At 41.8% G+C, this 12,365-nt stretch overlaps 1 protein-coding gene across 6 annotated transcripts in view; it reads right to left on the reverse strand.

Moving 5' to 3' along the window:
• Positions 1-11,925, reverse strand: part of LOC116393135 (netrin-G1-like) — a 53,675-nt gene extending 41,750 nt beyond the window's left edge. For 2 of the 6 annotated variants that reach the window (XM_031865179.1, XM_031865175.1), the window contains exons 1-2: positions 10,222-10,774; positions 5,373-6,019 (exon numbers count right to left, since the gene is read on the reverse strand). In XM_031865179.1, coding sequence (XP_031721039.1) covers positions 5,373-5,618 — 246 coding nt within the window. In that variant the 5' untranslated portion in view covers positions 5,619-6,019; positions 10,222-10,774. Of the gene's footprint in view, positions 1-5,372; positions 6,020-10,221; positions 10,775-11,547; positions 11,583-11,670 lie in introns of those variants that run through there. The other 4 variants (XM_031865176.1, XM_031865178.1, XM_031865177.1 and 1 more) reach the window with 4 other exon arrangements.
• Between the last annotated feature and the right edge of the window lie 440 nt (positions 11,926-12,365).

Consider the following 12,365-nt stretch of genomic DNA (forward strand, 5'->3'; position numbering starts at 1 on the left):
AGAAAGGAAAAAAAAAAAAACAGGGGAAAAAAAAGGGGGGGGGTGCGAAAAAAAAACACCTCCCCCCCCCCCCCCCCCCCCCCCCCTCTCTCTCCTGGAGTCAGGGGACATGTTGCATGTCATCTCGGTGTCATGGTACGCAGTGGTGCGGTGATGATGTGCTGGGCAGGGCCAGTTCAGAACACAGTCAAGGGCACAGGGTTGACAGGAAGCTAAACGCTCCAACTGTTTCCTGTCCCCAAACAAATAAAAGAAGGAAGGGTGTAGGGATCAAAGAGGCAGTTTCTGGTGTGACCTCTGAACTGCTCGGTCATTTAAACAACTCGAGATGCTCAGACTTGTTTGTCACAGACATGTTAGAAATCACTTCCTATCATATAGAATAACTCAGCCCTTTAAAAAGTCCTCAACAGAATGGGAAAAGTGGTGTACACTACGCTACTTTCTGCTAACATAACATAAATTGTAGGTTCACTTTACCTGTCAGTGATGACAATTCATGAGAAATCTCAACTGACTTCTCACTACAGAGTAAACTACATATTGTCTATGATATAGGCAGCAGTGAATGAATGGAAAAGGGACTGATTTTGGGCTTATCTATAGGCTCAAAAACAGATAAGTTGGCTTCTTGGACACTTTTAGTATAATCAGGGAACTCAAACCTGTATCCTAAAAGTTCACGTGACCAGTTCGCATTAGCAAATATATTTTCACTGTCACTCACAATGCATTTTAAAGTTTTGTTGCCATTTCTGCTTTCTTAAATAGAGAGCTTGGAGGCAGGGGAGAGAAAGGGGATGACCTGCACCCAAGGCCCTGGACCGCTATGGTAAGAACTCAGCTTGTATTCTGTCACTGTCAACGTTTTACTGAAACATGAATAAGCATTAAGGTTATATCTTGGCAACTTGAAGCACTTCGTTAAGTCGTCACTTGGAGGCAGGTTAATGTCTAAATTAATAGACATGAAAATACAACTTTCACATTACCAGTAGTCATTTTTTCCATTGTTGATATAAAGATTATTAGGGCAGCTTTAAGGAGCGATTGTGGTCTTGGTTAATGTTAAAGAAAATGTCATCAATGACTAGACGGACAAATGCATTTACATTTTGAGTATTTAACCTAAACCCCAACCTTTGCCAAACCTTACCCATGTCTTATTGGTAATAATCAATAATAATTGATAATTCAATATGATAATTTATCGTTTTTCAATGGAATCCTATCATGATACAGAAATAAGTTGTCTAAATTGATAATAACCACAATTTTGTCAAAGAAATCTATTAGTTAAATGGGAAAATACTCTTCTTTTGTCAAGTGTTTACACAGGGGTGTACAAGACCATGTGGTTAATTCATATAAAATATCTATTGAATTACCAGACAACATGCTATGTTATGTCTTTATCGCGATATGAAAGACCTGTATTGTGATAGATGATCTTTGCCAAGTCCTGGCGTAGCACATAGGATACAAACTTTTGTCTCCGGTTATACTTCTGAAACTAGCCAGTGAACTTAATCCAGGCAGCAATTACGTTTCCTCCAAAATGTAACTGCCAAAGCAAGTTAGTAGTATATATGAAAACATATTTTTCATGAGATAGAGTTGAGGCACCAGCCATTCTGCAGACTCACTATTTCTGTCAATGACCTCACAACGGTTACTTTCCTTTCTCTTGTCTATAATCAATTAATTTGAAATCTATTACGTCAATTCTTGCGGGCATGTCAGACAGATTAAAAGTTCACAATGACCCATCATTGCCAGCAAAGATAAGTCTGCTGCATTGACTGTCAATAACGTGGCAGTCTCCGGGCAGCTTAGTGGGAGCTCTCGTCTCGTCTTCCTTCCTAAGCCTCAGAGGGGGGCTGTGTGGTGAACTGGCAGCCGTAACTCCTTTCATCCATTCTGAGAGAACCGAATAAAGTTCAGAGGAATTACAAGAATCTACCCAGTTAGACTCAGAGTTGCTGGAATAAGCACCATTACTGAATCAGTCTCACAAATGTTTATACAATTGCCAACGTAATGCGGATGAATCAGCAGGGCTGTAGATCGTGTGGGCCGATGACGCCTAACTCAACAGTCACATTCATTCATTTAGATCTACTGCCAGATCCCCGTAGATGTTGTTGGAGAACAGAGTTTCTCTCAAATGTGGATTTTCCCTGCCACATTTCAAACCACTGGGAGAAAAGTTCTCTCATGAGCAGGGTACTAATCCAAACACTACTCCACCATGGCAGTCTCAGTTAGAAACGCTTGTCAGGGTGGTCTGCTTAACAAAACAGAATGTATTTACCCAGAAGATTCAGATTGTGAGAATTTCAAGATGTTGGGGCAGCCATCTGCCAAACGCTTATTTACATTTTGTGGAATAAATACGCCCGTGCCGATTACTTGACAACCGCCAAGGATTTGGTTTGACTCTAAATTGCATGAAAATTAAACCTTCTCTCTCAAAGAAGACGATGTAATGGCCTGCTACTTTTGTGAATTGCCATTAAATCCTGCAAAGCCAACCTGATTTGGATTTAAGAGAGGGAGGAATGCTGACATTAAATATGCTCTTGTGTCTGTTAACCATATAAAAAAAATATTATGGGAGGTTTCAGATGCAGACGACGTTCAGCAGGCGTTCTTTGCATTAACAGCTATTAGGGTGCATGTGGTGCGATACTGTATTAATGGTCTCGCCTACAACCATTCAAATGGGTCTAATTGGATAATTTGTATTAATCCATGAAAATGCTGAATATGAAAAAAACCTTTTTCTCCATTAGTTACAACAGAATGCATGACTTTGAAATATTATACAATTCTGGAAAAAGAATGGCAATTAATCCAGCTTTCCTCTTAAATGACATCATATGTATTTCAATGTTTTAGCTTGCACACTGCCTCTTAGTTGAAAAAGCCCGTAAAACGTTGTTGAGTGATAGTGAGTGACAATGCCACAGTGCACCACAGGAGAACAGCCTTAATACCAACACATTTCGAAGAACCCCCGAAGGCCTGCAGCTAAAAATAAAAACGGGGCTAACTCCCTGATGCAGAACACCTGTCCTACACACTGTTTATTCTGGACTCCCTTTATCACTTGTCCTAAACATTCTTGGAGAAAACAGCCCCTGGTATTAGAACTAAAACCAAAAGGGTGTATTTACCATTTCATCCAAGAAATAAACAACCTCAAACCTTAATGTATAAATCCACTCTTAAATGATTAATGCCCTTTTCATGAGCAAAAGACTGTGTCATAACTATATTCAGCAGAGCTTATTTTTGACAAAAAAACCAAACACACATCCTTGAGCGACAAAGATGGGAATCATAAGCACAAGACAGAGAGAAGGGACAGGCAATGAGCCGACCGGAATTTTTTGACCATCCGCTACGAGGGAAACCAACTCCTGGGGAAAGTGATTAGACTAGGCTCACTGCAGGCAACTTGGTGATTGACTAAAAGAGCTCATTTGCATGCCGCTCTCATCTCCAACAAACTCTCAGGAAGCACAGGTGGATAAGGTCACCAGTGTCAGTCTGCCTTTGTGACAGCCGAGAATGTAAACAGATCAAACGCACAACAGTCGTTTAAGCGAGTGCTGGAGGAGCCGGTGTATTTGATCATCTGGACAATGATGACCTCAAATTTATGTCAGAGATGATCCTGGCATCCTGACATCCAGATATAGAGACATCAGAACAGTCACGTAACCATAACCTTTTAGTCGAGTCGAGGCAACGCTTGAAAATACACGTAGGAACGTTTGGGGATGAGAAATGTTATATTCTATCCATGAGATGAACAGGATCCCTTATGTCTTATTATGGCAGCTAGATAATCTTTGTCTAGAACACAAATAGTACAATTGGACTTTTTTTGTTGACAACACTGGTGAGTAATCAGTTTCACATTTACTCGAAGTAGTTTTATCTATAAATGTAATAATTTAATTGTGTAACAGTAAGTATACAACATATCCTGACAAAGAAATATAGTCAGTATGAAGTGATACATTATGAAAATAATGTAGGCAATGTCAATGCAGTATACTGAATATGAAATTATAACTAAAAAACTAAAATGGACAAAGCATCTTTAACCGCCAACAGTTTATGCAGTCAAATTAAGTACCAGTCTTACCACTTTGACTCCCCCTGTCTCTATTCTGCTCTTTATATTGCCTGTGTTATGTTAATGTTGCGTATTTAGGATAATCTACTGGGCTGATAGAGATCTCACTGTTCGTTTTGATATAAAGCTTCACAGAACGTCACACACGACTGGCGGCCGGCTTCTTTTTCATCCTACAGTGGCATTAAATGTCCCAATGCCATCTGGAGCTGCGAGGATAAAAACTCTCCTTTTAAAGATGCCCGTTTTAATTGGTAAATATTTACTCCAGGAGCTCTCTGCGGGCACGCACACAGCTTTTAATGAAGCACTTTAAAGCCTATGAGCTCCTGCTTTTACTTTGAGTGTGATTCTAAACAAATGGAACCTGGGGTTGAACTGTTGATAATGGTTGATAAGGACCAATTGAACCACAACGCTGAACATTGAGGTAAGCATGTAGTGCATAATAACTGCATCAGTACAATTACCCTGTCACTGTTAATGCCGATCATCCCCCTGTGTGTGTGTGTGTGTGTGTGTGTGTGGTTTGACTGTGTACGTGCACTCATATGTTCAATGTGTGCTCATGAATGTCGGAGTGGTTGGCAAAATCCAATATCACAATATTGTTATGACAGTATGCTGCATATTTATACATTTATTTAAAGAGCAGGACAAAGGAACAATACTTAAATTCTGCAATTGTTTGCGGTGTTTTGCGCGAGTACAAAATGTATCTAGGGAGCGCAAAGAGATTGCAAAAGAAGGTTGATTTCGCATCTATAAAATTGTCTGTGGCTCCATAGAATTTACAAGATATATACACAAGACATTTGTGACATTGTGTTGGGATGAACCTCAGTACTATCCGAAATAGGACACTTCACATTTATTTCAGCTAGACCAGACAGATGAGCTCAGAAATGTGTTGTTATTGTTATTCACTCTCTGTGACCTGTTGCGTATTTGTACCGTACACGTATGTCATCATGTATGCATGTGCATGTATCTTTACACCTGTTTCTCCAAGATTTGTGCATATATGTTGACTTGTGACTGTGCTGCTGCATGTTAGCACTTGTGTCCTAATGCACAAGACCCGGTGTGCAGATTAATCTCTGCTGCAGTGGCAGCGCGTTGCCTTGTATGCACTGCTCTCTATCCCTGACCCAGTCTGCTGTGTGATCCTGCCTACAGCCTCATTTGTCTCCATCACGGGACAGGCGAGGTTACGACTCACCAAAGCGCAGTACGTTTCAGGCGGATCTCCACACGTGATATTTGGGGGGTCGAGGGCCACTCGCAGGTACTTTGTCATGTCGGTGGCTTCTGGCTGACAGGCCATGTAGTCCCACGCCAGGCCCTCCTCTGTATAGATCTGGGACTTGCACACGTCATAGTGTCCCCAGGCCGCCGGGTAATGTTGCATGGCATGTGACACACTGGTGCACACAGCTTGCAGAGTGAACAATACAGGCCAAAGCATCGCTGGTCTCGTTGTGTATGGTTTCTGTAGAAACTTCTTATTTTTGTCTTGACAGCTGCTGCTTCGTCACAAACAGGACAATATCTTCTGAGAATTTTCTAATTTAACTTTGAGAGGTGCAACAGGGCATTTGGGAACTGTGGCAGCATGTTGCTACTTATGTGTGAGCGGCTTCAGGCAACGATTAGCCACCATTCAGTTGTTCTGTAATTGAATGCTGCCACTTCTGCCCGGCCGATGAGGTGTGTCAACAAGGGAGCTTCTTCACAAGTGTTGGGCGTTGGTGAAAGGGTCAACCGACGGTCAGATGTGATGTGCAGAGAGGAGTGACACTCCTCATAAGTCAGTGGCTGTCAGATGTCTTAGCTTGATCTCCTGCCAATTGGTTTTTTTGCAGCATCCTAAAAGACAGGAGAAAAATACAGTTTGGTGAATTAAACAGACCACAGAAAACATTTGAAACACTGTTATTATTACTGTAATACTGACAGATGTTCTACATGGTTGAAAGGCACTGAAGTGGATAAGCAGTGTGTCTCACTACCTACTACTACTCACACCTACATACATAATGTATACACTAACACAAAGCATTCCACTGTTTATATGTATCCCTCAATAATAACCTTGCCAAAATCACTGTATACAATCTAGATCGAGCTTGTTCTGCAAAGCCTAATCTCCATTTGATTTTCATACAAAAAGGCTTATTTCCATGTGTCAGGTCAGAGCATTTAAGTTATCGCTTTTCCCAATTCTCTTGCTCCTTTACAGCCGAATGTGGAGTTGCGGTTGTACCAATGCCTTCAGAGCCATTTGGGAAATATTTAAAGTAAAACTGGGAGACAGAAATGGTCTATTTGAGGGATTGTACGTTTCTCTGAGCTATCGCAAGCCATCAGTCATGGCCTTATTCATCAGGTAATGGAGCCTGGCAGCAGTCAGTGGAGACCCACACGATCTACATGTCTCGGGTATAACGTGTGCGATAGTGGAGGAAATAAAATTGAGCAGCTATATTCAGCTGCCTGCAATAGAGTAATGCCTCTGTAAATAGGAGTTAAGTTACTGTTGACGTTCTTTTGTGAAAATAAGTCTATGTTGCCGTGAGTGAAACATTTACTTACATTTCAATTGAACCTCTTCCCACTGAGGGCACAATTTCAACGAGCATGTAGAGTTATCCTCTTTAAATGCCCATTACAGGTTTGCAATGTCACATCACATTTGTAACGCAGAGTCAGACTTCAAAACATGCCTGGCACAACCAGCTGCTACATGCAGTGGAGCCAGAAACTTTCCAGTGAACAGCTTTACTCTCTGCCCTGCAGGCTAGAGCTGTGACCGACGGTCACTGCTGAAATAAATAGTTTTAGGTAATATGTGGTTTGAAGCATTTTTTTTGTGCAGAGGAAAGTGCTCCTTTTGCATTTGTGTCATGAGATTACAGTTTTTATCACAATATTATCAAGTCAAATCAAATTAATTAACAGAAGGAGATAAAGTTTATCGTGTGAAAGGAGAAAGATCCAGATCAGATTTGGGAAATAAATATTCCTCCTAATGAGTTGGTACGGCTCACACATGCAGGCTGGTTTCTGTGCTCCCTGCTGGCATATGGAGGCATTAGAATTCAGTATTTTAACTTGGCCATCTAGTCTTGGAATGAACATTTTGACCACATCTAAGGCAATTACTGCGTCCCTTCTCCTAACATAATGCCCATTTTACAAAATGACTACAGGCTTGAATACATTCCAGCTGTAATGACAGATGTTCATCTGAGCCAGAAAAAGTGATCTGCGCTGCCATTCAGGCTCGACACACTCTTCAAAGTGAGCCATGTCAGGAGGTATGGAGGGCAGGCTTCATTCGACAGACCTCAGGTGGGACTGAGAGGAAGAAACTGGTTGGAAAAAGCCCTATACACTTTAAACGTGCTCATGCCAATCAAAAAGACTCCGAAGAAAAGGCCAATTCCAAATTTGATAACACAGCTGGCGGTCTGAGTGATGAATAAGCCATTTCTTTCATGGGGATGTGTCTATGTATGGCAAAATGTATACATTTAAATGTGAGTTCTAGATCAGAGACGTGATATGAGATGGACCCTTCCCAACTCCCATGGCCACACACATGCACTCGCACACACCTAGACATACCCTCTTTCATAATACGGAGGTTGACTTTCATTATAAAGACAGTGCAATCAGCTGCCGTGTTGTAGAGGTCGCTTATCTTATTTTTATTTAACGGGGAACATTCACAGCTAATAAACGACAGAAAATGGAGCTGACCACGGGAATATTGGACTTAATCACATGGAGTAATGAAACCTATACAAATGAAAGGAAGGTGACAGGATGCTCAATGCACCTCCGTTGACAGATACCATTCAACATCAGAGCACTACTAAGGTGACAGGAAAGAGAAAATAGCCTGTGATACAAAGTCAGTACTGCACACAATAGATTATTTCTGCATAGAATAGGTAACCATTTAGAATGCTGATTTGTCACCAGAAACTATAGGGGTCAAAATATTTAAAAAAAAAGACGCCAAATCTTTCGTTAAAATTACACAGTAAAAGTATGAATGCAATATACAGCCACATTAGAATCTTCTACCCTGGCTTTCCCTGCCCCAGCATCTATACCGCATACCCAGTGGCACTCGGAATGCAAGGAGAAGCACAGGAATGTCATAATTTCACTGAGAAAAAATATGAAGTCAGATTCTATATTAAATGTCATCAATATTTGAGCAGCTCTCCGTATGCAGGGGGAGAGAGAGAGCCTAGAGCTTAGACCACCTCACCCTCTCTCTCTCCCTCCCTCTCTCTCTTTTCCTTCACTTGTTTTCGAAGCCTCTGAAACACCCCCTTGTGTCCGCTTGCATTCCATCCCCTGGGCAGCTCAAGCATGGCAGAGTGTTTTAAAAGTCAGCAGGCAGCCGTGCCCCGTGGCTTATATTGGTTACAAATTCCCAGCCAGTCTCTTAAAAACCATGGTGGATGTATTCCATTCATTTTATAGTAATCCTGTGTGTGGCTATGCTCTTTCTCCGAGTGTGGCTTTCTGATCGCCTCTTGGCTCCCATACAGGGTAAAGTGGAGGGGAGCTGTCCGTGGTGCTGAAATGCAGGACACAAAAACTGCTCACAAGCTCCACACTGGACGACCAGTGCCTTAAACATTGACCTCGGTGATTTGTAGATGACACTTTTATTGATTTTAGAATAAAAGCAAACCAAAAACATCTGACAGCCTCAACAGTTGCTCCTTCTGTGGTTCATCCTGCAACAATTGCTATTTTGTTTCTGTATCGAGCACCTGGTCAGGGTTTTGGATGTGCACAGATACAATACCGCCTCATTGTGTTCATTGATTTCGCTGACTTCCAACCAGTAACTGCTGATCCACAGCCAGTTTGAGCAGACTGATGCTTTGTGGCTGGCTGATGAGTGCAACAATAAACGGGTTAATGCTTCCAACGCTCTCTGTGCCAAGAACCAACCCTTCAATATGAGTCCCAGTGGGATCAACTGGCAAGCAGAAACATGTCTGTACTGGCATGTATTTGTCTCCTTATTGTCTTTCACGCCTTCATTCTCTCTCTCTATGTGTCTCTCATTCAGTTTCTCAGTCCTGCTTTCTCTCTTCAAACCCTCTCCGTTTCTTTGTCTCTCAACAGCATCCTTGCTGCACTGGATGCGTTCAAACACAAAACATTGCAATTAACGTAGAAGGGCTGCACCTTTAGCCTCTGCAATTGGACTCACTTTTTATTTACAACAAGGAGTGACGCATGCTTTCATGCAAATATCTTTCTCCATGAGTAGATACGGTTGATGTGGAGACAATGTGAGGGTCCCCTCGGTGTGGAGCCCAGCCAGAGAGCCAGTCTGCCTGCACCACTGCCACACATGAAATCTAATGCCATGCATTATTCAAAGTTCTTCTCCTGAACCACCAACATGCAAAAACGCAGTTGCACGTTGCGAACATTTTAAAATCCAGCACATAGCATTCATGCAATCACATAAACAGGACAGGGACCAAGGGAAAAGTCCAATCATTTTACATGTTGTCAGCTCATACGCATTTTACATGAATCCAAAGGAAGCAACCATTTGTCACAACTAAGACAACAGAGTGTGTGCTCAGTATGTTCTGGGTCAGATTTTGCGCAGAGGCGAGGCACACCTATCTGACTTTACTGACTTGCTGCTCAACAGGTTAAAGTCACATTATTAAATGTATTAAACGCCTGAGGATAGTGGGGATACGTTTAGAATAACAACAGCTTTAGATGAGGTGTATACGATGGAAATCCAGATATATAAGCTCATAACAAAGAAAACCACCTCAATACAATCAAACTTTTACAAAGAGGAAAGTGGTGAAGCGCTGTGGAACGTTTATTTTATGTTATGAGCCGCTTATTCCTTATTCATTCAATCCACTTCAAACCTGATAACGGCTAACGTTCCGCCCATGAAACAGCCCACTGTAATTACCCTATAATTGCCCATTTAGTCGCGATTGTCACCATCATACACTAACGGTATGCAACCTGAATGCTTAAAATACACCAATACTCACATTTAAATGCGCTCCAGGGACCAGCTGCTCATTCAACAAGTTATTTACAGCCACGGGTTGTTGCAGAAAGATTTTAATGCAGCTTTGACTGATTCTTCTCTCTCTAAGTCCTTCTAATTTTACTAGATGGATCAATAAAAGAGATTGTATGCGCAGAAAGCGCGCAGTCACATGGAAAGCACAACGTTCTCTTTCTTTCAACTTTTCTTTTAACTTTTACGTCCCACTATTGTAACCCTTCCTTCCAAATAAAGTCCGAGAGACTTGCTCACATTTAGACCTTTTCTTTCGCGCTCACAAACGCCGCCGAGTATCGACTGGTATCCACACAGTCTGTTTGCCTTTACGCAGCGCGGCTCTTGGCGCAGCATTCGTCGGAATGGCGCACGAGAAATACTTCAAATAGCCGTTGAGGGGATTCACAGTCGCAAATTCATTAAAGTCCATCAACGCGCATCAAAACATCCCGTCGGAGAGCAGCTCTTTGAGTTGTTTGGATAGATTTCCTAGCCCAGCTGACTTGTGGACGAGAGAGGAGGGGAGAGATAAGCAATCTTTCTCAAATGGAGCCACTATGTCCAGTTACACATACGACCGCTCCGCCGGGTCCTAAAGATAATAGTGACTTGTTTGTAAATACCAACTTCAATCGATGTTTTACGCGGTTGTTAAATATGAGCAACTGCGCAAAACGTTCAGCCTTCCCCCAGAGTCATTTATTCTAACGGGAGATTCAGCCTCTGGATCTTTATTTCCATTGTGGCGGATATTGTGTTTCAAATGCAACTCGTTGCTAGAAATAAACAAAGCAAGTGATTTTATCTCGCTGTGATGCTTTTGAAAATCCCCGAACATTGACTTTCTCCCTTCTGTTCCTGTGAAGAGAATCATTTTTAAATGCATGATGCTAATCGATTTGTAAATAGAGACACATCTGCAGTGCACTAAAGTGGAGTCTTCTATATAAAGTTGCCTGATTATTACTTAACGACGGGCTGCATCGCTTTTTTTACGGAATTGTCCAACTCAAACAGCTGCAAGCCTAAACGGACTGCTGTTCAAACATTGTCGACTACGGCACACAGTAATACATATAACAACCAGGTATATCACTACCGTACGCCGTGCAAATCAGACCTACGAGTAATGACTTGTATTATCACAATTTAGGAGCCACTAACATGACGGGCGATGCATGTTAGAAATCCACCGAAACTTAAAAGAGGCAAGTCCTCGGGGCAGAAGTAGCTACAACACAATGAGAATTCAGACTAAATTGCAAGAATTGGATCCTCGAAGAAATAATATGAATGGAAATAACTCTACCTGAAAAGGCACAATGATTTGGTTGTTTGTTTAAATAACCGAGGAGAGGTCACAGACACGTATAAATTCCACTCCGACACCACTTCAGCACTCGATGCTTTCGGGAAAAAAAAAGAATCTTACCTTCCATTTATAAGAATGTATCGGATTGAAGCTGCGTTTGCAAAAAGAGGAAAAGGAAAGGTAAAAAAAAAAAACCTCCTCTTACAGGGGTTGGTGTAATTATTCGGCAGAGCTGAGAGAATAACTACAGTTAGGTGCGTCTACCGGGCTCCCTTGGCGAGGAGTCATAGATGTCACCCTCTCCACTACAGGGTGCCAAGCAGCACGGCAAACAGCCGCGGTGACAGGTCGCTCTGAACACGCATTTTAATTGTGGTGGAGATTGCACGATAAGAACAACCGCGCCCATCTGAAGGTCACCACAGTAATTGAGCGGACCGTGTCCCATGTCGGTGCAATAAAGGCTCAACACTACTGAGTTGTAGAACCAGGACTACAGCTCTTATATTCTCCATTCATATATTTAGAGGTGTGTAAAATCAATGTGTTCCTTTAAAGACAGAGCAGACTCAATTTTTCTGTCGTTTGTAGAACAACATAAATGCAAAGTTGCTCCTCTGGAAAGCTTGCAGTTTTCTTACTGTTTTCACTGTATTACTTGCATGCAGGTTCAGTACCCTGGACAGCTCTTGCACCCTGTAGGCAACTTCATCACATACTGGAATGGATTTTTAATGAAGATAGTAACTTATTATTAATTAAAATGATGCTTTAAAGCACTTTTGTAACAGTTGTTTAGTAAAGGAATTTGTGAT

Source organism: Anarrhichthys ocellatus, unplaced genomic scaffold (assembly GCF_004355925.1).
Source record: "Anarrhichthys ocellatus isolate YVR2014 unplaced genomic scaffold, GSC_Weel_1.0 scaffold32, whole genome shotgun sequence".
In the NCBI taxonomy this organism is placed as follows: Eukaryota; Metazoa; Chordata; class Actinopteri; order Perciformes; family Anarhichadidae; genus Anarrhichthys; species Anarrhichthys ocellatus.